Source organism: Pinus tabuliformis, chromosome X (assembly GCF_031772625.1).
Source record: "Pinus tabuliformis cultivar Carrire ecotype Pingquan chromosome X, CPIR1, whole genome shotgun sequence".
Lineage (NCBI taxonomy): Eukaryota > Viridiplantae > Streptophyta > Pinopsida > Pinales > Pinaceae > Pinus > Pinus tabuliformis.
Window position 1 is genome coordinate 755,599,660 of NC_142308.1, and position 22,646 is coordinate 755,622,305.

Consider the following 22,646-nt stretch of genomic DNA (forward strand, 5'->3'; position numbering starts at 1 on the left):
CCAGTGTGTTTCATTTTCGATAACCAAAGTCAAAAGAACCTCATCTCAGCAAAGGTAGTTAAGCAGTTGGCCCTGTCGACAACACCACCCCTAAAAGCCATACACCATAGGGTGGTTCCACCAAGGGTAAGATATTCACGTCTACCAATAGTGTTGCTTACCCTGAAGCATCAAGTCTTTCAAGGACGAGGTATTGTGTGATGTTGCTCCCCTTGAAGTTAATTATGATGTATTAAGCCAACCATACTCGTGGAAGCATCATGTTGTAAATGAATCTAGACCTCATAGTGTTATTATCACTTCAGTTAAAAGACTATACAAGATACCAAAGGTGGTCCCGCCTACGGACATTTTTTTTATCTCACTAAGCAATTCGATAAGGTCATCTCCCAAACTAGAAAATATTTCTTCTTCTTGATTCCCTCACAAAGGAGAAGAATGTGGCCACATCCATGGCCTCCACACATGGTTCTTCCATGTAGTAGAAGCATGTGAATAAGGTTGTGGAAGAATACAGAGACATCTTCTCCTCACTGACTAGGTTCCTCTGCACTTTCAAGTAAATAATTCAATCAATTTGACCCCTAATGCTCCTTTATCTAATGGGCCAATCTATCATTGATCTATTCTAGAAAATGGGGAGACAAAGCAACAGATCTAAGAGTTGCTCCAAAAAGGGCACATTAGGTCAACTTCCTCACCCTATTGAAGCCAAATTGTACTTGTTCAAAAGAAAGATGGGACCTGGAGAATCTGCATTGATTATTGGGCCCTAAACAAACTCACAGTCAGAAACTAGTACTTGATTCCCCAAATTGACAACATTCTTGAACAGCTCAAGGGGTTCAAGTATATTAGTCAGATTGATTTGAAGTATGATTACCACCAAGTCCCAATAGAACCAACTAATGTGTGGAAGACTGCTTTCAAATCCAAATAGGGTCCTTTTGAATGGTTGGTCATGCACTTTGGATTGATGAATGCCCCAACAACTTTCATGAGGCTTATGAATGATATATTGTGGCCTTTCACCAACTCTTTTGTTGTTGAATACCTAGATGATATCTTCATCTCCAGTAAGAGTTCGGAAAATCACTTGCAACATATTCAGTAGGTGCTTCACACTCTATGACAACACAAGCTATGTGCTAACTGGGAAAAAACTCCTTTGGCATGGACAAGGTCCAATACCTAAACTACGTTATTGATAAGCAAAGTGTGCATGTGGATATAGTCAAGATCCAAGTCATTCGAGATTGGCTAGCCCCGACAACTTTAACAGAGCTTCACAGCTTCTTGGGCCTTATATTAATTGGCCCTTAAGTCAATTGATCATGGGCAAAGGAAAAGCAAAGATTGTTTGGTGTGCGTCACAACAAAAGCCATTCAATGAACTAAAACACCACCCTTCCTCAGCACCAATCCTCACCTTGTCAGACCTGCAACAGCCATTTGAGATTGAGATAGATGCCTCTAATTATGCTATTGGTGTAAACCTCATTCAGTAAGTACATATGGTAGCCTATCATAGTGAAACACTCTTTGATATTATCCGGAGATGCCCCACCTATGATAAAGAGATGCATTCCATCGTGCAAGTTTGCTAGTAATGGAAACATTATATTTTGGGGAAGGAGACAATCATCCACACGAATCACAAGCCTCTTCAATTTATGCAAACACAAGGTCAGTTACAAAACGACCGCCATTAGAAATGGTCCACATACGTGTAACAGTTCCATTTGAACATCAAATACAGGAAGGGTAGCACCAATTATGTCACAATTTGCCTCAATAAGCCCCTGGTTGTGGCACTGACCACATTGCTCAACTCTTGTGGGCACGAGACCTCTAAATGCCCAAAGTTATACAACAGTGACTTGAAATACACTATCACATATCAAATGTTGACAGCGGGCAAGTAAGTACAAGAGTTCCACCTTAGGATGCATTGTTGTGCCACCTGGGACGTCTTTGTGTTCCTTTAAGCGAACATGCCAAGTTGATCTAGGAAGCACATTACAGTCAAGTAGCAAGGCACTTTTGTGTGGAGAAGACAGTGACAATAATACAAAAGTATTTATATTGGCCATAACTTCGACAGGATGTTGGCAAGTATATCGGGTCCTACACCACCTGCATCATTGCCAAACCAACCAATAAGAAGCAAGGCATGTACACCCCTATGCCTACTCCTAATCAGCCTTGGAAATCCATCATGATGGACTATATGGCTGGCCTTCCTTCTACCAAGCATTGTAATGATTGTTTTTGTGGTTGTTGATAGATTTTCTAGGACGGTCATTTTAGCATCCTACAAGAAGAGTATCATAACAAAAAACATTGCCAAGCTTTTCTTTTAACGAGTGTGGGTACATTTTTGGATCACGGGGACCATCATATCAGATCAGGACCAAATTGATGGACAAAAAAAGGTCCTTGATAGGATGATTGTGCACATTATGCGCATGTACAACTCCACTATATACACCATTGTAGATTTTTCCCTTGTTGGACAAACAAGGTTACTTGCGCTAATTTAATACCTGGCTTAACCATGAACTTAAAATCATATTATTATTATTATTGTTATCATCATCATCATCATCATCATCATCATCATCATTTGTTTGCTAATTTGTTGATGACCTTACTGAATACTATAAACTTGAGTGGACCTTATGGTTAGGAACATGTGTTTCCTCGTACGAAGTCACAAGTTCAAATCCAAAGAGGGAAGGGGGTTAGAGTGTATACACCACTATAGATTAAGCAACTCGAAATTCTATGTTCTTCCGACTTCTGAAGAATATTTCGCTCATGTGGTACACATTTCAGGTTTATGCTCCTAACTCAAGCAAATTAGGTTGGGTGTGTGCTCCTGACTGAAGCAAATTAAGAGGGCCTCTTCTATTAAAGATGGCTCTATCCCTCTCTATATCACATCTCTTCTCCCACTTTCCCTCATGATTTAATGCCATGTGTGCAAAGTTGAGGTATCTATTAATCTACCTCATACAAGATTTGTGGTCAAATAAGATAAATTCAAAATCATACCTAATAATAATGTAAAAAGAATTGATTAATCTCTAAAATATAGCCCTATCTTCAACCTGCTTCAATATTTAAGTCAACTGAAGCTACCATATTCCACCCAATGGATACAATATAGAAAAATTGGATCCTGATCAATTACAACTTATAAGAAATATACAATTTTTGAGACAGCGCCTGCTATCTAGGCACTTCAAAACCAGTCAAAAGAATTGTCAATGATTATATGTCGAAGCCCAAGTGAAATTTTACAGCATTTCATTCAATGTAGAAATAAAGCCAAGAGATTAATCAAAGCATATTAAGCAGACTACTTCTCAAGAATGGTAGAAAAATGACGTGTTGAGTTATTGCAAAAAGGGCATTGCGCAAATAAAAACAAGCTAGACATTTTTCGATTTCGCTATTGACTATTATTACAGTTCTCCAAGATCAGGTTGCAACGGTTCATGGTGGGCGCATCAAGAAGATTGTGATTCCAAAGTTTGACCATAAATAACCTCCAACACCTGTTCACAAAATCAAATAAAAATAATGTCAACATAAAATTAAATATGGTATGCACTACATATTAAACAGAAGGAATCGATGGGATAGAAAGGAAAATTTGTGTGAGCTACCGTAGGAGAGCCTTTCTTTGAGAAAGATCACGACCATGTAGCTTTGAAAATGCCTCACATGCCCAAAGGATATGGCCATCCGCTAGCACGCTACAATTGAACGACAGGTAATTTATGCTCAATCATAGCTCACAAGAATTTCCTAATAATATAACTTAAGTATCCTCCTCCTCAAAAATCACATGCGCAAACACCATTGAATGTTTGTATTAAACAATTGTGATTTACAATCGTCGTCTTTTTACTGTTTAGCACGCTGAGAGAAAATAACAACTGTAGAGGATTGAGCAAGCTTATCAACTAACCGTTGCTTTCTAACAAATGAATTCCAAAGATGCATGAGTTGTTTCTCATGAGTTGTCACATCCACAAAATCATCAAGCATCTACAATCAAGGTGTCAACATTTGCAACTTAGCTTCGTATAAGAATCATCACTCGGAAAACTTTCCTAAAAGAATGAAATGCAGCCTTAGAAACAAATTCTTAATTACCCTCCGGTCTTCAAAGTCTGCGATGTCATCATCAACTTCATCTTCACTATCTCTATCGGATAATACTTGCTCCAAGGCCATTAACTACAAAATGTAAAAATAATATCAGGCCATCTTGTGCTATTTAATATATCTCACATCGCCCTATCTTTATTACAACAATGAGAAAAGATATATATCATTTAAGTCGTTACGTTTGACAGTTTTCCCAAGTTTTCCATACTCGAAAATATAGCTACTACATGATTTTGAGTATAGCTCAAAGGCCATCTGAATGGCCTCTTTTTAACAGACAATACAATTAAGGAATGCTTCTATTCCATACACGTTGATAACTAACATGTAACAGGAAAATATTAAGTGGACAAACATAACATTTAGTAAAATTCATACTTTTAAATGAAAGGCGTGCTATTATTACAAATGTTCATCAGTGTTGTTAATAAATATCATCAAAACCCACGTATCTATGAATCTAAATGAAAGGTAAACATTGCAGTACACAGAAGTAGATTACCTTATTGGCAATATTAATAGCAAAAGGAAGAAATCAGAATAGTTTCAATTTGCTAATCATAAATTTACTGTCAAGATGGGAGAAAAGCTTGATCAAAGGCTGATCATGATGGAATAATTGGAAAACAGCAACTATTTACTCATTATTAGGTACTCTAGTGAACCTAATGTCAAGACTGAACTTAAAGTTGGTTTCAAATGAATGATACATCAAGCAGAGACTGACTTGAAAAATGAGAGTATTTGAGGACAAAAGAGCTTACAACAGTTAGTTTGAAGCAATGCGTCCCCAAGTAGTTGAAAGGAATGAAAACAAACAAGTCTCCAGAACAGCAAAGAAAGTCATGCTATCATTACAAATGCTCGTCAGTATTTTGATAAAATCGTAAATGTTATCAAGCCCCACGTAGCTGACATGAAAGGTAAATTTGGAGAACACGCAATAAATATATCATTTTTGGCAATATTAATAACCAAATAATAACGGAATTAGAAATCTATTATGATTAGGAGTGTACCCATCACAACTAATAATAATACATAGCCATAGAATGCACATATGTAGAGTGGGAAGTTGGAACCCAAGTGCCAGTAAAAAACCTACTTAAGTTTGTCCTGCATGTCATTCAATTTGTTACATTCATCACATTGTACATAATCATAACATACTATCACTTGTCCCACACTCTTTCTAATACTTTCAGACTTAACTATGGGTCACTCACCACCACGTATCCAAGAGTCACCACCACGTATCCAAGATCTCTCGGTGTCATAGTATATGTGTTATGAATAAAATATATATATAAACAATATAAATAATAATAATGATTAATAATTAATTAACAAATAATTAATATTGAAGAGGCATGTCTCTATGGACATGACCATTCATGAAAGGATAGCTGCCTAGCTAAATATACGAGACCCTTAGTTGTAATCATCTCATCTCATATCAATTCTCTTATATATTATTTAGTATAAATATTTGTATTCTCAATGGATGTCTTCGAATTCCAAGTGTTTTGAAGATTATTGTATAGTACGAATTATGTTCGTAACATTGGTATCAGAGTTGTTCAATCCTTTAGCGGCCAATTGTTGCACAGAACCAGTGTGATCTGGGCTTTGGTCATCAACCTGTCAACTTCGTTGTTGTCACGATTGAAACGTTTCGTTACACATCTTTTGGAGTTTCTCCATTCTGTTGATTTCGTCATGTCTTTGGCCATTAGAAAAAAAAAAAACAAAAAAAAAAAAAAAAAAAAAAACAAAAAACAAAATATATATATATATATATATATATATATATATATATATATAATTTAAAAAAGAAAAAAAATAAAATATCGAAATTACCTAAGGCCACTTCCATCGAGGCCTCCCACCGCAACAAATTATCTCTCGCCGCCCTTGGCTATTCACCTTGCTAACCAACGGACCAACCGCCTGCAGCTCCGGATTGTGCCAGCCTGTGCTTGACACAGCCACCAAATTGTGGTACCTTGTCCTTTGTCCCTGAACTATTCGACTTCCCGCATCGCAGCACACTCACGCAACAGCTACCAAACTGTGGTACCCTATCCTTGGTCCCTAAACTATTCAATTTCCCACATCACAGACTCATGCAGCACCCATGCAACGACACAACGGTCCTTCGAGGGGCGCATTTGACTGCAAATTTCTCCCCTATTCCGCCATTCTACACCCCACTCGCCATTGCACCCCAGTCAACCATCTGTAAACTAGCTGTCATTCAAATAATCGTACTATCCACAATTCAAAGAATTGAAATCTACCACCATACCATTTTGTATTATCGACGCATTTTCACAAAATGAATTGCTTTGTGTGATCCAATAGTTGTAATCGTTATTGTACCATCAATTAATTCATTGTGCCATCAATTAAACTCGTCACTACAACAAATAAGTAAGATCCAACATCCTCAATTATTTACTCCTAGCAAAAAGATAACCATACGAAACACCAAATCCCTGTCTACTTCCATTCCATATGGCATTCAGTTTTTTGTTGGTTCCGCTAGCCACAGGGCCATTTCATGGCTCAGCTATTGTGAGTGGTTACATTACCAACCGAAGCAAAATCTCATTTAGTCCAAAAACTATTAATTGTGGAGCATCGTTAACCTTAAGGGTCGTGACCTTTTAATCATATGAACCAAATTAGATTTATATGTAACCATTTGAATCTGTACATAATTCAATAATTAGATCTATTGATGTGAACCGCGGCCTTTACAAACATGGCCATTATTTCACATCTGAACATTAAAAAAATGGAAATTTGGAGGTATTTAAATAAAGAAGGAATTTAAAAGAGAGGAACCCTAATAATAGAGAGTATAAGAGTGTTCATAGTTCATCAAAGGCCTTTATTATATTTTGGAGTAGTGGTTCTCCCATACGAAGTATATATATAATCCTCAGTCAAAAGTATTGTTTGATAAAACTATCAACAAACACAAAAGGGAGTCAATTTTTGGAGAAATTTGAAAATGATGAAAGAAAGAAAGATGAGTTCAACAAATAAGTTAACATTTTGGACTAAATGTCCATTTGTTAATCCATTTTGTTTAACAAAAATTGAATATATATATATATATATATATATTCAAAAAAATTGCAAATTATGTTGTCCAACATCTGGAAGATTATTTAGTATTGAAGAACATCAAGGTAATACACAGACAAATAAAAAATTACATAGATGAATTTGCAGACCTTGAACAAAAAACAATGCATCGAAAAAAAATATATAGATCTCAAAGATAGGTTTTACAATAAGTAAAAAGAAAAGGACGAAAAAATTTTGCACCTAAGGGACCATAACCAAAAATTAATTGAATAGATCAAGAAGTCCAAGGTAAAAAAGAAAAAATTAAAGCAAGAAAATGAAAGTTCTAAGAAGAAACTCAACGAGAGTCTATTAGAGAAAGAAGAAATTTGCGCTTAAAAACCCTTAATCAAATGTTATTAGAACAAATCAAAAATTTTAAAGATGAGAAAGACACTAAGAATAAAGTCAACAATCCAGAAAATGAAGAACTTTCACGTTTAAAAAATCATAACCAAAATCTTCTTAATCAGATTAAGAAACTTAAGGATGATAAGAAATCTTTGAAGAATAGATTTGAGGAACTTGTCGCAAAAGAAACATCAAAATCTCCAGACGTAGTAGTCCAAGTTGAAGAAAAGAGAATGAACAAAGATTCCATTAATTTCATAGTTCAGACAAATCCAAATCCAATTAAACTGAAGACATATTCAGATGTTGGAGTTTCGACAATGAAAATTCAAAGTGAAAATTTTGTAATCAACTCAACAACATCAATACCTGAAGTAAATCAGGAAATTACCACACATGATAAAAGGAAAGTCAAAACAGAAGAACTCCTTACCGACATGCAAATCACAAGAGCAAACATCTCAATCAGTCTGCATATATGTATCACTCAGAACATAATAGTGTTGCAGGAACCGTTCCACCCCCCCCCCTAAGGATCTAGGGGCAAAACTGTGGCTCTGAAAATCAGATCGTGGTTCTGCCTTTTTTTGCCAATTCCTGGAAAATTGGATCCGTCGGGGCCCGATCTGCGGTTCCTGCTGCCCAATCCGGAAAGGATCGGGTGCAGATCTGTGGAGGTTTGGGTGTGTATCCATCGCAGATTGTGAGTGGATCCAAGAGAAGGTGGACGATTCACACGATTCCACGGGGTTTTTCTGTTTTTTTTTTTTTTTAAATTCAAATTGTTATGTGAGGAACTACACTTTCCAAATACTCCCAAGGTGCCCCTTGATGCTCCCTAGACACTTCCTAGATGTTCCCTAATGGTAATGTTAAATTCTTAAAGTAAAAGTGACATTCTCCTTTATCTTTCATTTCCATCATTTTACTTAAATTTTTAACATTACCATGAAATGACTCGGGATGTTTGAGAGTCGTTCCAATCTCATCAAACTTCATATGGAGAAAATAGAATTTCATATCTCATTCAAAATTCAACAGACTTAATAGTTTTTAGGATCAATGGGATTGAGGCGTTTCATTGGATTATATCATGTATGAGGGCATGTGATTGGCATTTAATGAATAGCACCAAGCCCTATATGTACCCCAGTGTTGGTGTTGTTGATTGTTGAACTCCTTTGTCATGGCCTTAACAATTATGTAGTCTTCACTCCAGTCAAAATCATTGATCGGGCATGTTAATCTTTCTCTACCATATTATAAGGCTTGGATTAAGCTGTTTGATTAAAATTAGGCAATGTTGACTAATATCCCTATAGAATTGAAGTAGAGGCAAAGGCTAGACAAGAGAAGAGGAATCCAGATTCTAGATGGTTGATGCTAGAATAATTAATCATTGATGTACAATGGATGCCATATCTATCTTGATTTATGTAAAAATATGCATGTTTTCATGTCTTTACTAATTTGGTATTTTGGATCTTTTTTTAATATAAATGCAAAAAAATAAAAATATATATATATAGTAGATGCTTCGCTTCCTATATTTTTGGGAAATGACGCTTCCGCGTCCCCAGTTCGTGCAATGTTGGAACATAAACAACAGAATTATGTTCCGAAGAACATTGAAGTTTGCGCAATCCAATCCTATGATAACAACTCATCATAAGTTTCTAGTAACCGCAAGATTCCACAGAGGATTGATTTAGGATGGTCAGATCCTTTCTTAATACAACAATTTTGTTTATCACTCAGAGGATCTTATCATTATGTATCAACAAAGATGACAACTTGAAGAACCCTGAAGGATACAAAAAGACTAAAAGAAAAAGAAATAGATGACATATCTTGTCAACAATAAGCTTTGAGGACAAAGATTTTGAAAAGGAAGGCAATGTTATGAATAAAATATATATATATATAGATAGATAGATATATATATATATATATATATATATATATATATATAATGAATAATGATTTATTAACTAATAATTAGTATTGAAGAGACATGTCTCTATGGACATGACCTTTCATGAAAGGGTGTCTGCCTAACTATATATGTGGCACCCTCAGTTGTAATCATCTCATCTCGTATCAATTTTCTTATACATTATTCAATATAAATATGTTTATCATCAATGGATGTCTTCGTGTTCCAAGTGTTTTGAAGATTATTGCATAGTATGAACTCTATTTGTAACAATATGCCATGGCCACAATAACTACATTTCCACTTAAGAGAATTCGCATAAAAATATGCACAATTACTCTTGAAAATGTCAACATTGATCATCTAGTATGGAAGATAAGATCAAAATTAATCATTAACCTCAAACCCATACAATAAGGCATGTGGAGGGTGTTGAAATTGTAATTAGGTTTAGTCTTCATAATGTATATTTATCATTGATGTATTTATTATAATTTGTAAAGCATGTTCTTCATGCTTGAGTCAAAAGAAAAATTATTTGTACCATGTCCCATTTGGACATTTAAAATAAAGAAAAATTGAATTTTACTTTTGAGACTATAAGTTTACAAGATGACCAAGTTGGCCCTCCTTGGACAAGTCGGCCTAGCCCTCCAAGTGGCACCTATTTGACCCCCCTGGACAGATATATATAAGAGGCCTATTTGCCCTACTTGGGAGCTCATTCATTCAACACACAAGAAGGATTTCTTTATTTAGCGAAGAAGAAAATAAGTCGAGTCAAAGGAGAGAGAAGGCAAGTCATAAACAATAAGAATATTCCCTCATTGACCAAACCTTTGATCTGTTACAGTTCACACATGTGGGAGGTTTGTTTCTGTGGAAGAAGCCAAGTTTTTTTGGGTCAGTAGCAAGTCAAATTTCAACCCCTTGTTGCAGGTCTGAATTTCAGAAGTTTGACTAGAATTGGAGCAGTTTGACCAGTGTTGACTTTGACCTTGGAAGGGGGTTTGACTTGGTATCATGGTGGCAATTTGATATTGGTTCTTGGCTTGGATATCTCCCATTTTGATATGATTCTATAAGGAAATGATTGTTGGGTTTTCCCCTTGTGGGTTTTGCCCTGGCCAATGGCTTAATTTCCGTTGTTTCTTGTCTCTGTTGCATTGTAATTTCTATTTCCTTGAACATTTGAACAGAAGACTAATTGCTTGATGAAGAATAAGTAAAGACTAAAAGAATAATAATTTTCACAAGCGATTACCAAGAAAGAGGAATTAAGTGCTAGACTACATTACACGTGGTTTCTCAACAAAGGGTACCCTGGAGGAGAGGATCTCTAACTCACTAGCTATGCAGATTCAAATTGAGCAAGTTTTGACAAGAAGCCCAACATAATATGTTTTCAACCTTGGCAAAGGTACAGTTTCATGGTTGAGTACGAAGCAGTATGTAGTGTCACTTTCTTTCACTGAAGTAGATGATAGGACAGTAGTGATTGCAACTTGTAAGACAGTTTCATTGAGAAGGACTCCAACTAATTTACAAGTCATACAACCTCATCCTACTCCACTTTATTCCAAAAATCAGGGTGTCTTGAAGTTGGCAAAAAATCTTATTTTTCATGATCAAACAAAGCCTATGGATGTGCAATGTCACTTCATCCAAGAGCTAGTAGCAAATGTCTTGGAAATAATACCAAGGAGAGGTGTCATTAGGTGTTTATCCCTTTTAGCCTAGTGAGCACATTAATTACTTTTGTCTTGGTGACATTTATGAGTTATATTAATGTCATGGGTAGAAAAGGTACTTAGAAGTGTTGTACCATGTACTTTTTATAATATTAAAGTCACTTGTACTTGATAAAGTGACTTTATGTGTAAAGTACTAGTGTATTTTTCTAATATTAAAGTGAATTAAAAAATTACTTTATAAGAAAAATATAAAAAGTACACAACTTTAAAATGGCACTAGGAGACTTTTAAATGATGGGGCCAAAGTGTGAGGGGGGTCATTTGGGAGAATTGATCTCAACCACACAACTTGAGATTTGGAGATTAAATCTCAACCATTGGATCTTAGGTTTAGAGATTCAATCTTTTCCAAGGAGACAAAAGAGGGAAAGGGAACTCATTCTTCACTTCACACTTGAGAGGTGAAGAGGAAAAGAGAGGAGGAGAAACTTCAAGGAGAAGAGAGAGATCACTAAGGAGAAATTGCAACAAGGAAGGAGGCACAAATTTCTAGGAGGACAGATAGCAGCACAAAAATCAAAGAGCAGCACAAAATTTGAGGCAGCTAATAGCACATAAATCGAGGGCAACAGCACAAAAATCGAGGCACCTGGGCATAAATTTCAAGGAGTGTTCCAGCGTTATCCTGGCCCAAAATTCGAGGCACGAATTTTACGACAGCTGCTACAGGAAACATGAATTTCGAGGGAGGCTTCAACTAAGTTCTGGCATGACTCTCAAGGCAAACTATCTCTCTTACAACGCAGATTTTGACGCACTTTCAGCACAGTTTTCTAGGAAGAATTCTAGAAATGAATTTTGAGGAGCTAAGCTGGGAAAAATTGCAGAAATTCTGGGCATGTAAATGTGTGAAAATCTGAAGATGTCAATGGGCACAAATTTCCAGAAGTTCCAATTAATACTAAAATAGAAAAGGGAGATAGGTACTGTGAAATTTTTTGTACTTATTTTATAATTTCTTAAGCAATAAAATCCTCCTTTGAAGATTGGTTTTCCCCAAGAGGCTGTGGGGTTTTTCCGAGGTCAACTTGACCAAAAATTAGTGTCTCATTGTGTGAATGCTTGCCAAAATTTTGTATCAATTATTGGCTGATAGGAAAGTGAAAAATAGTAGAAGTACTCTTTAAATGTTTGCAATGAATGCATACTGAAATTTATATCAGCATGACAAAACATGTGGGTTGGGCCTAAACAAACACATGCAAACTTGTAAACTGGGTTAAGGGTGTAGATCATAAATTTTCTACATGGTATCAAAGCTAAGTTGAGACTCAAATCTCAAATTTCAGTCAATTGATAAAGAGGGAAGCAAGCATTTGAAGTCTTCAAATAGTGAACCAATACCTTTGAAACTTTGCCAGAAACCCAAAGACTTCAACAGTTCAAGGGAGAAAGCTTCTAGCTTCCAAATTTGCTCCATTTTGTTGGTTGTGGGGTCACAGCTACAAGGTTGAGAGTAGAGGACAGATTGATGGGAGCTGAAAACTTTGACACATGGAAGGAGCAGATTATGCTTTTACTGGAGGAGGTGGAAGTGTCGGATGTAGTTGAAGCGGTTGTGCAAGAACCCACTGATCCAGCTCAATTGGCGGAGTTCAACAAGAAGAATGTGAAGGCAAAGAGGATCCTTCTAGATGCCATCAAGGACCGTTTATTCCCTCATGTTTCATGGATGAGATATGCGTATTAGATGTGGGAGTCCTTGGTCCCGTTGCACTAGAGTTCTAATGAGAACAGGAAAATAGTGTTGAGACAAAAACTACACAATACCAAGATGACCAAGACCGACAGTGTCACCTCTTTTCTCACCAAACTCTCACTGGTGAAGGATAGCATGGTTGTTCCAAAGGAGCAATTGGTTAGGATTGCCTTAGATGGGTTCACTGAGAAGTGGGATGGCTTTATCCACGACTTGGCGGCCAAAGAGCACTTTCTTGGTTGGAGGAGGATGTGGGACGAATTCATCCAAGAGGAGATCAGGAGGAGTGCGAGGGGTGGCAACAAGGGTGGTGAGGGAGATGAAGAGGAGAATGTTGCTCTTGCAGCTAAGGGCAAGAAGGGAAAGAAGATCAAGAAGGGGTCTTCTAGTGGAGCAAAGCAAGAGAACGGGTAGCAAAAGGCTAAGGATAAGGACATGAGCCAAGTGAAATGCTTTGCTTGTGGGAAGATGGATCACTATGATGTTCAGTGTGCTAAATTTTGCAGATTTAAAATTTAATTTCTGACATCATAAACCATAGAAGACAGTCAATAAATAGCAAGACATAGGATTTGGTCCAAGACTAGGGGAAAACTCCACTATGGGGGGAAACCCTTTTTAAAGTGCTCTTCTATTAGATCGTCTTCAAATGTTTAGCAAAGATACATAATCAAAGTACAAAACCCCTTTGACAAATAATAGTAGTAACAAGCCTTTTTAATATGACAGCGTCAAAATACCACCACAAGCCTCCAAAGGTTTCCAAAACAAGAGCAGTAGACACAAGTGCATGAACAAAGTGCACAAATACGAGAGCTAAATATTGAGAGAAATATTCTCCAAATGCAAGATCAGAATGCTATTGAAGCGAGGGAAATATACTAGCAATCAAACTCCGATGCGAAAGCAATATCAAGAATAGAATATCTCGGGAGCGAGATCAATACAAGAGCTAAAAACTCTTGGTGTGAGACCAATACCAACTGCATAATACTTCCTTGGAGCGAGAGCATTAACAACAGCGAATAACAAGAGAAGAAACCACTAGTGCGAGAGTTGAACGAGAGTTCTGAGATCTGTCAATAGATCTTCCAATGATAGATCTGCCAGACAATAGATCTGTCAAACAATAGATTTGCCAATGATGATAAGAGATCTGCAAATCTGCAATAGATCTACTACTAATAATAAGAGATTTGCCACTGATAATAAGAGATCTGCCAATGATGATAAGGGATCTGCAAATATGCAACAGATCTGCTACCAATAATAAGAGAGATAAATTATTGATGCGAGGGTTTGATCACCAATGCGAGAGCTAGATCACCAATGCGAGAGCTAGATCACCAAAGCGAGAGAGAGAGAACTCGATGTGTTGCAAATGAAGGCTTCTCTTCAATATATAAAAATCTTTGAGGTAAAATCGCTTCCTCGAATTAAGTCTTTTGAAAGCTCCTAGAGTGATCCATTCGAACTAGATAACTTAAGTGATTTTATTTTGCACATGTCTAATTGAATCACTTAAGTACTTTTACTTTGCACATGTCTAATTGCTTTATAAAATATTTTTGAAATAACTTTTTCACTTATAAAAAATAACTTGCTCTTGAGAAATAATTTGCTTCAAGGGTGAAAGGGGTTAACCACATAAAGTGATTTCTAGGGAAATTTCTCCCTAGTTGCTCAAAAATTCAACACTCCCACTCAACTAGGGAGGAATTTCCATCCATAAAGCCAAAATTGTTGTACCTGTCAAATCATCATGACTCATTCTGAACATTCTCGAATCTAAAGAAGAATACTCATGGCAGGTGAAGCAACAAAACCTGTAGCTTTTTGACTTAATATGTTCAAATACACAAAGGTATTGTAAATAATAATTTATTATATATAAAATTGTACAAGTGATGAGAAATGTTACAATGAGGCCCTGCTTATATACCTAAGCAGGTGTCCTTTCACGACTAGTCATGTCTTTAGACATGCCTTTTCACTTTAAGTTAATGACTATTTAACCTAATCATTATTTGATTATTTATTTTACATTATTTATTTTTATTTTATTTTATATAATATATATTCGTAACATTGCCTTCCTCTTCGAAAAGTTGTCCTCAAAGCTTAATTTCCAACAATTTTCTTCACCTTGCGTTTTTCATCTTGGCATAAGTAATTTGATACTAGTACCTTAGCATGTAGAATTCTCCAGTAATGTTGTCTTCTGAAGCCGGATTCGTTCAAATACACTAACGTGTCCCGAATCTGGAAAATCGGACACGATTCGTGCCAATTCGTGTCCGGAAATCAAGAAACGTCATGTCCGATTGGGACAAGATCGAATCTGATCGTGTCCCAATCGAACACATCGTGTCTCGATTACTGAACACGAATCCGGAAAAGAGGGACCCGCGCGGCCATAAAAAGGCAAAATTTGTTGTTCTTTTCATCATTTTCACTCATCTCTTTTGCAATAGGTTGGTTGTGGGTTTCCTGTGAGGAGTTTGGAGCAAGGAGCAAAGGGTGTGGGAGTGTTTTCAAGGAGATTCAAGCAACAGGTAAGTGCATTTCCTCTCTATTTTTTTGCATTTGTATTACAATTGTTTGCATATGCTTTTCTTTTATAAATTTGTGCATTTTTTGTTTATTTTTTTATAGTATTCATGGCTCAATCAAGGGTAGCAGATAAGGGACAAAGGAAGGGGAAGAATGTCCCCATTGAAGACGCCCCTCCTCCCCCAATTTCATCAGAGTCTGCTGCAAGTATTCCCTCTATTGCAAGTAATGTTGAGGGAAGACTTCCTCCTAAAGGTAACATTGAGAAATATCCCTTGTGGAAATATGTCAGACGAGAGGAAGGGCCAAGCAACAAGATGAAGGGAGGAGGCAATGTGAATTGGAGATGCAACTTTTGCCACAGTACTTTCACAAGAACATATTTGCGTGTGAAAGGCCATTTGTTGGCTTTACCAGGTTATGGAGTTGGAGCTTGTACAAAAGTTCCTTTATAAAAGAGGAATGAAATGGAAAGATACTTCAACGTTGGTATGGAAAATGTGGTTGCAGAATCAAAAAAAACTAAGAATGATGACCCCCTTCCATTTTTTAGGAAAGGCAACAACAAATTCCCATTTGAGAGTTCTAGTGGGGGACAAGCAGCAAAAAGAAAGGCAATTTCACTTGGTTCGATGAACAAGATGTTTCAAAAGGAGAAACGGGAAGAGCTTGATCTCACCATTGCCTTCTTTTTCTATCCAAACTTCATATCCTTTAATGTTGCACGCTCACCTCTATTTATTGAGATGTGTTGAGCTCTAACTCAAGGAGCTCCATCATGGTATGTGCCTGCTGGTTCAAAGAAGCTTAGAACCACATTGTTGATGAAGGCAAAAAAAGAAGTGCAAAAAATGCTTGACCTATTAAAGCATCATGGCCAACATCTGGGATTAGCATTATTTTTTATGGATGGACAGATCCAGCACGACACCCACTCATCAACTTCATGGTGTCTTCCTTGAATGGTCCAGGTTCTTGAAAGCAGTGGATACACTTGGAGAATACAAGGATGCACAATATATGGGTGACTTGGTTATTAAAGTTATTGAAGATGTAGGTGTTGATTCTTGTGTGTAAATCATTACAGATAATGCATCTGTTTGCAAGGCTACTAACATGATTGTGGAAGCTAAATATCCACAAGTGTTTTGGACACCTTGCATTGTCCATTCATTGAACTTAGCACTGAAATCCATTGCTTTTGATGTGTTTTGGATTGGTAACAATATTGAGGATGCACGGCATATCCGTAACTTTGTACAAAATCATACAAATTCCCTCACTATCTACAAGGAGTACAACAATCTATCATTGTTGAATATTGCGGATACACGATTTGCCTCTTCATTCATCATGTTGAAGAGGTTGAGGGAGGTCAAGACCACTTTTGGGGCCATGGTTATTTCAGATTTTTTGTCTTTTTGGAGAAAGATAGATCAAGTAGCCTCTAAAAGAGTGAAGGACACCGTGCTAGATGATGCTTGGTGGGAGAGGGTAGATCTACTTATTCAGATCATGGACCCTATCATTTCTTTGCTTTGATTTGCTGACACAAAACAACCCATCCTAGGAGAGTCTTATGAGGGATGGGATTCCATGATTAAGTCTATGAGGAGCCTTATTTTACAGAGTGAGTGCCCCCAGTATGAGACATCACCAGAGGCCTTTTGTGGTACTATACAGGATATTCTTGTCAGCTGATAGGACAAGAATTGCACACCTTTACATTGTTTGTCTCACTCATTGAACCCAAAATACTACAGTGATGAGTGGTTAAATGGTGGACCTTCCCACAGATTCCCTCCTCACATGGATGGTGAAATCTCACAGGGGAGGACAGATGTATTCAGGCGGCTTTTTCAGGATAGAGCATTGCTTGATGAGCTGGAGGATGGCTTTGCAAAGTTTTCCACTGGCACCGGCCGATTCGCAAGATATGATGGGATTAGAGATAGGGGGGCTAAGAATCCCTATTCTTGGTGGGAAAATCATGGGGCAACAAACCCTCCTCTACAGCAGTTAGCCATGAAGCTCTTCTCTTAGGTGACTTCATCCTCTTGTTGCGAGAGGAATTGGAGCACATATGGGAATTTGTATAGTGTTAAGAAGAGCAGGCTTGAGCAATCCAGGGCAGAGACATAGGTGTATGTGAACACCAACCTTCGTCTTATTTACACGCAAAGGGAAGAGTTGTTGAAGGGAAAGACAAAGATGTGGGATGTCTTTCCTGATGATATGGGTCTGGACAGCAGTGTTGAGTTGGCATTGGCCAACATGATCTCAATGATCCAGTGCTACAGCCTGTTAAATTTGATGATGGTGATATTGTAGAGGGATCATCCTCCACACCAGCAAATGCAGAAACGACTTTGGATACAAGGGAAGAGGATGCAGCAAAGGAGAGCAGTGGTGACCATGATAATGAGGTCAGTGATGCTGATTTTGATGATGACTATGAAGACTAATGACTCATGAGTCATGAGCTACGTACTGCATTGAGGCTCGTATAATTGTAGTTGTTTTGTATTTTCTATTTCTATTTGCCATTGGCATTGCACTACCTATGTAACACATTTTGATTTTGATGACTTAATGAGAAAACTACAGTTATCACTGTCTTTATCTTACTATCTTGACTTTCTCCTATTGGATCATTGATGAATTGAATATGTATTATGATTTATCATTTATGAATTTAGAATTTATGATTCATTGATTTATCATTTATGTGACATGTCACAAATTACAATTGTATTTGAATTTTGTATGTACTATGTAAACAGTAAAACTTACATCTAGATGAAGATCTATGTTTGAAATCAATGAACTTGTATCATGAATGAGAATTTGTGTAAGAAATATACATATAAAACGTATCCAAATGTGTCTTGTTCCGGGAGGTCAACGTGTCTGAATCCGACACTTGAATCCCCGTATCCGACGAATCTCGAATCCACGTGTCAGGTTACTTATGTTGTCTTGAAACTAGGGAATGAGAATTTGTGTAAGAAATATATATATATATAACGTATCCAAACGTGTCTTGTTCCGGGGGGGTCAACGTGTCTGAATCCGACACTTGAATCCCCGTATCCGATGAATCTCGAATCCACGTGTCAGGTTACTTATGTTGTCTTGAAACTAGGGAATGAGAATTTGTGTAAGAAATATATATATATATATAACGTATCCAAACGTGTCTTGTTCCAGGGGGGTCAACGTGTCTGAATCCGACACTTGAATCCCCGTATCCGACGAATCTCAAATCCACGTGTCAAGTTACTTATGTTGTCTTGAAACTAGGGGTTTTTTTAATGCAGTCTTAAAGCTAGGGTTTCTCTATCTCCCCTCTTTTTTTCTTTTTTTTTAATATATATATATATATATAAAATATTTTTTTTAAATATATATATATATATATATATATATATATATATAGATATATATTTTAAATTAAATAATTTTAAGTGATTAAATTATATTAATTTAATTTGATTTATTTTATATATCAAACCAACAATTATATATGGACCAAATATAATTGACCAATTATACATATAGACCAATCGGTGTATCGAGCACGGTATATAGGGAAATGTTGCGGATCGAAATAACATTTCTAGAATAGCAATTGGGAGTTGGACCGAAACCCCGTGGACGGTGCAAAAATAATTACATCGAGTCATAGGGCAAAGTCATAGTGTATCCTACGAGCCAACCACACAACCACATGCATCAAACCCGACGCAACATATCAAAACCTTGACTGTTGACTGGGAACACGACGCTTGCCGGCGGGGGAGGGGGAACGCAACCTTTTAAATGGCTTGTGCGTGTGGAGTTCCTAGTCGACTGTCAGGACAGTGATCTATGGAAGGGTGTGGTTCGGGGCACAGCGGGGATAGGACGAGTGTAGCGTCGAGGGTTTCCTGTTATGAATGCCAATATAATTATTGTCAACTTCATCGCAGAGATGCCATGCATATATGTTGGGATACTGGGTGTAAATGACGCAGAGAAATGATATTGTGATTCATTGAAAAACCATATATAGCATATTGTGATCCGACACTTATGTATATACTTCTGCGTGAGATTAGTCACAACATACACTAGTGTGTTGAGATTATACCAAATTCTGATGTGTTAAGGCCTGAGACAAAACATGAGGCAAATATTACACTAGTAGTGATATCTAAAATGCTCAGAACAGGGTGCCATCCAAAATCGATTGTTCAAGACAAAAGTTTCATGTGAATGCCCAAGACAGGAGACCATACAAATTTCCTTGCCATACGAATTTCCATTGCCATCGAACTTTAGAGCTCGTCGAACTTCAAAACCCTTGATATCAACCCTCAAAATATTAGGGTGTTCGAACCTCAAAACCGAATTCGTAAATATCATAGATGCCATTGATGGGCAATTTGCTTTCGAGGGTAAATACCGAAGTTCCCATGTATGTCACGAGTTCTTCAGATAACTTTTCTGAATTACTCTCATTTGAAACAGTATCTTGCCCTTCAAATTGTTTTGGTTTTGATTGCCTTGAATGAATTTATTTGCATCCTTGCGTTCCCTCTCAACAAGAGCCTTGCGCTTAGTGGGTAACCATATGTATTTCGTCATAGGACCATAACTCTGGCAATAGTTTAAAAACCCCTCCTTGTAGACATTCAACTTTTCCAGACCACTTTCATTGTGACAAGAGGACCCTTGCTCATTCATTATCCGATTGACAATGACATTATTGTTGGGGTTTTCCATGGACAAAATATGGACATGCCCTTGCTCGCCTTTTACCAAATTCATAGCAGCATCTTTTTTGGGTTTTTCCGTGGACAAAACCTCAACTGGCCCTTGCTCACTTGTTAACCAATTTGGAGCAACATCTTTGATGGATTTTTCAGTGGACAAAATGTCTCCTAGCCCTTTATTTGATTCGATTCATTTATTCAATTCAATACCAGATTTCTCTGATTCTTTTTTCTTTTCATTTTCACAACCTTTTTGTGATGCTTCCTCATGGGGAATACCAAGCTAAACTGCCTTTGTAGGTTTGTAATCCTTTTTCTCTCTTTTGGTGCCCTCTCTCTTTTCTTCGACCTTTTCCTTTGATCTCTCAGCACGAAGACTGACCACCTCTACACTATACTGAGTTGGCTTGAAACGCAGGTGATGATAGCTAGGATTAATCGTTTCATCCTCCTTGTCATCAATTGGATCTTTATGATATTGTTCATCTTATTGTTTCTCAAGATAGTCCACATCCACATCATCTTCATTTGGATCATCATATTGATCTATATCATTCTCATCCACATCAACATCAACTTCACCTGGATCATCATCTATATCACCCTAAACCACATCAAGATCAACTTCAATTGGATCCTCATCTTGATCGATATCCTTTTCACATTCATCATTATCTATCACATCTTCATGTTCATTATCATTATTCTGATCAAAATATTCTTCCCCTGCTTCACCTTGTTTTGTTCCTTCATTGTCATTATCATCTTCCTTATTATTGATTTCCTTTAGACATGCTTTAACTTCTGCACATGATTTTTCTAATCGCTGAAATACTTCTTGAATTTTACTAACCTGCTCAACACATTCGAGACGTAAACGTATTAGCATATTGTGTGGCGAACAATGTTAAAGACTTGCATGATTATATTGTGCGGCATGGCTCTGATACCACTGAAGCAACAAAACCTGTAGCTCATTGACTTAATATGTTCAAATATACAAAGGTATTGTAAATAATAATTTATTATATATAAAATTGTACAAGTGATGAGAAATGTTACAATGAGGCCCTGCTTATATACCTAAGCAGGTGTCCTTTCATGACTGGTCATGTCTTTAGACCTGCCTTTTCACTTTAAGTTTATGACTATTTAACCTAATCATTATTTGATTATTTATTTTTATTTTATTTTATATAATTTATATTCATAACAACAGAGGAGCTACTGCTACCACCTTTAATCCAAGCTCAACCAAATAAAGGCTAAGAAACCTTCACCAGGGAGTCTGAAGCTTCAACCTGGTCCAAATAATCATCGGGGAGCCAAATGCTTCCACCCTGCATCAAGGAATCACATGCTACAACCTGGAACAAATACCATTAAGGAGACTCATGCTACCACCCGGAATGAATATCGCTCAGTTAATAAGACTAAGAAACCATAATAGCTCAACACATAGGCTAAGAATCCACAATAGCTCAGCTCAAAGGTTAAGAATCCACAATAGCTCAGCTCAAAGGCTAAGAATCCATGTTGTTCAAGAACACCAGCATCTTCGAACTTGAGCGAGATACAACTTACCATGACTGGTAAGGATCACCATCCAATCTCAAGTAGCCAACACCCATTGGCCAGATGGGTGGGAAAGAAGATGCATGATTGGGGCATACTCCTAATTGGAAGTCCCTCATCCCTAAGAGCTCAACCAGGGGGGAAGAGCACACATCAGTGTTCTTGATCAGCAGGGTCCCAAACCCAGAAGAGGTACATCCCTTAATCCAAGCATATCTCTGAAGACTAGAAATTTCTTCTTCGACAGTGCTTTGGTAAGTGTATCAGCAATCTGCTCATTAGTCTGAATATGGTGGAGTCTCACTGCTCCTCTTTGTACCATGTCTCAAATGAAATGATATCTGATTTCAATGTGCTTGGATCTATCATGAAATATGGGATACTCAAACAATCAGATCCCACTCATATTATCACAGAATATCATTGTAGTATCCAGGACTTGCTTAAATAACTCTCTAAAGAGTTTTCTTAACCAGACAGCTTCACAACTAGATAAGATAGCAGCAATATACTCAGCTTCTATGGAACTAAGAGCAATCAATTTTTGTTTCTTGCTCATCCAAGAGATCATGGCAGATCCCAAACTGAAACAACATCCTGAAGTGCTTTTTCTGTCCACAATGTTGCCTGCCCAATCAACATCAGCAAAACCATGCAACTTTATGTTGTCAATCGTATATTGAAGACTGAAATTAATTGTC

At 37.1% G+C, this 22,646-nt stretch overlaps 1 protein-coding gene across 1 annotated transcript in view; it reads right to left on the bottom strand.

The window, feature by feature from the left end:
* Positions 1 to 3,169: 3,169 nt before the first annotated feature.
* LOC149142073 (polycomb group protein EMBRYONIC FLOWER 2-like) overlaps positions 3,170 to 22,646 on the bottom strand; it is a 277,025-nt gene continuing 257,548 nt past the window's right edge. The window contains exons 17-20 of the mRNA XM_089446324.1: positions 4,168 to 4,251; positions 3,980 to 4,059; positions 3,675 to 3,764; positions 3,170 to 3,563 (exon numbers count right to left, since the gene is read on the bottom strand). Coding sequence (XP_089302450.1) covers positions 3,458 to 3,563; positions 3,675 to 3,764; positions 3,980 to 4,059; positions 4,168 to 4,251 — 360 coding nt within the window. The 3' untranslated portion in view covers positions 3,170 to 3,457. The remainder of the gene's footprint in view (positions 3,564 to 3,674; positions 3,765 to 3,979; positions 4,060 to 4,167; positions 4,252 to 22,646) is intronic.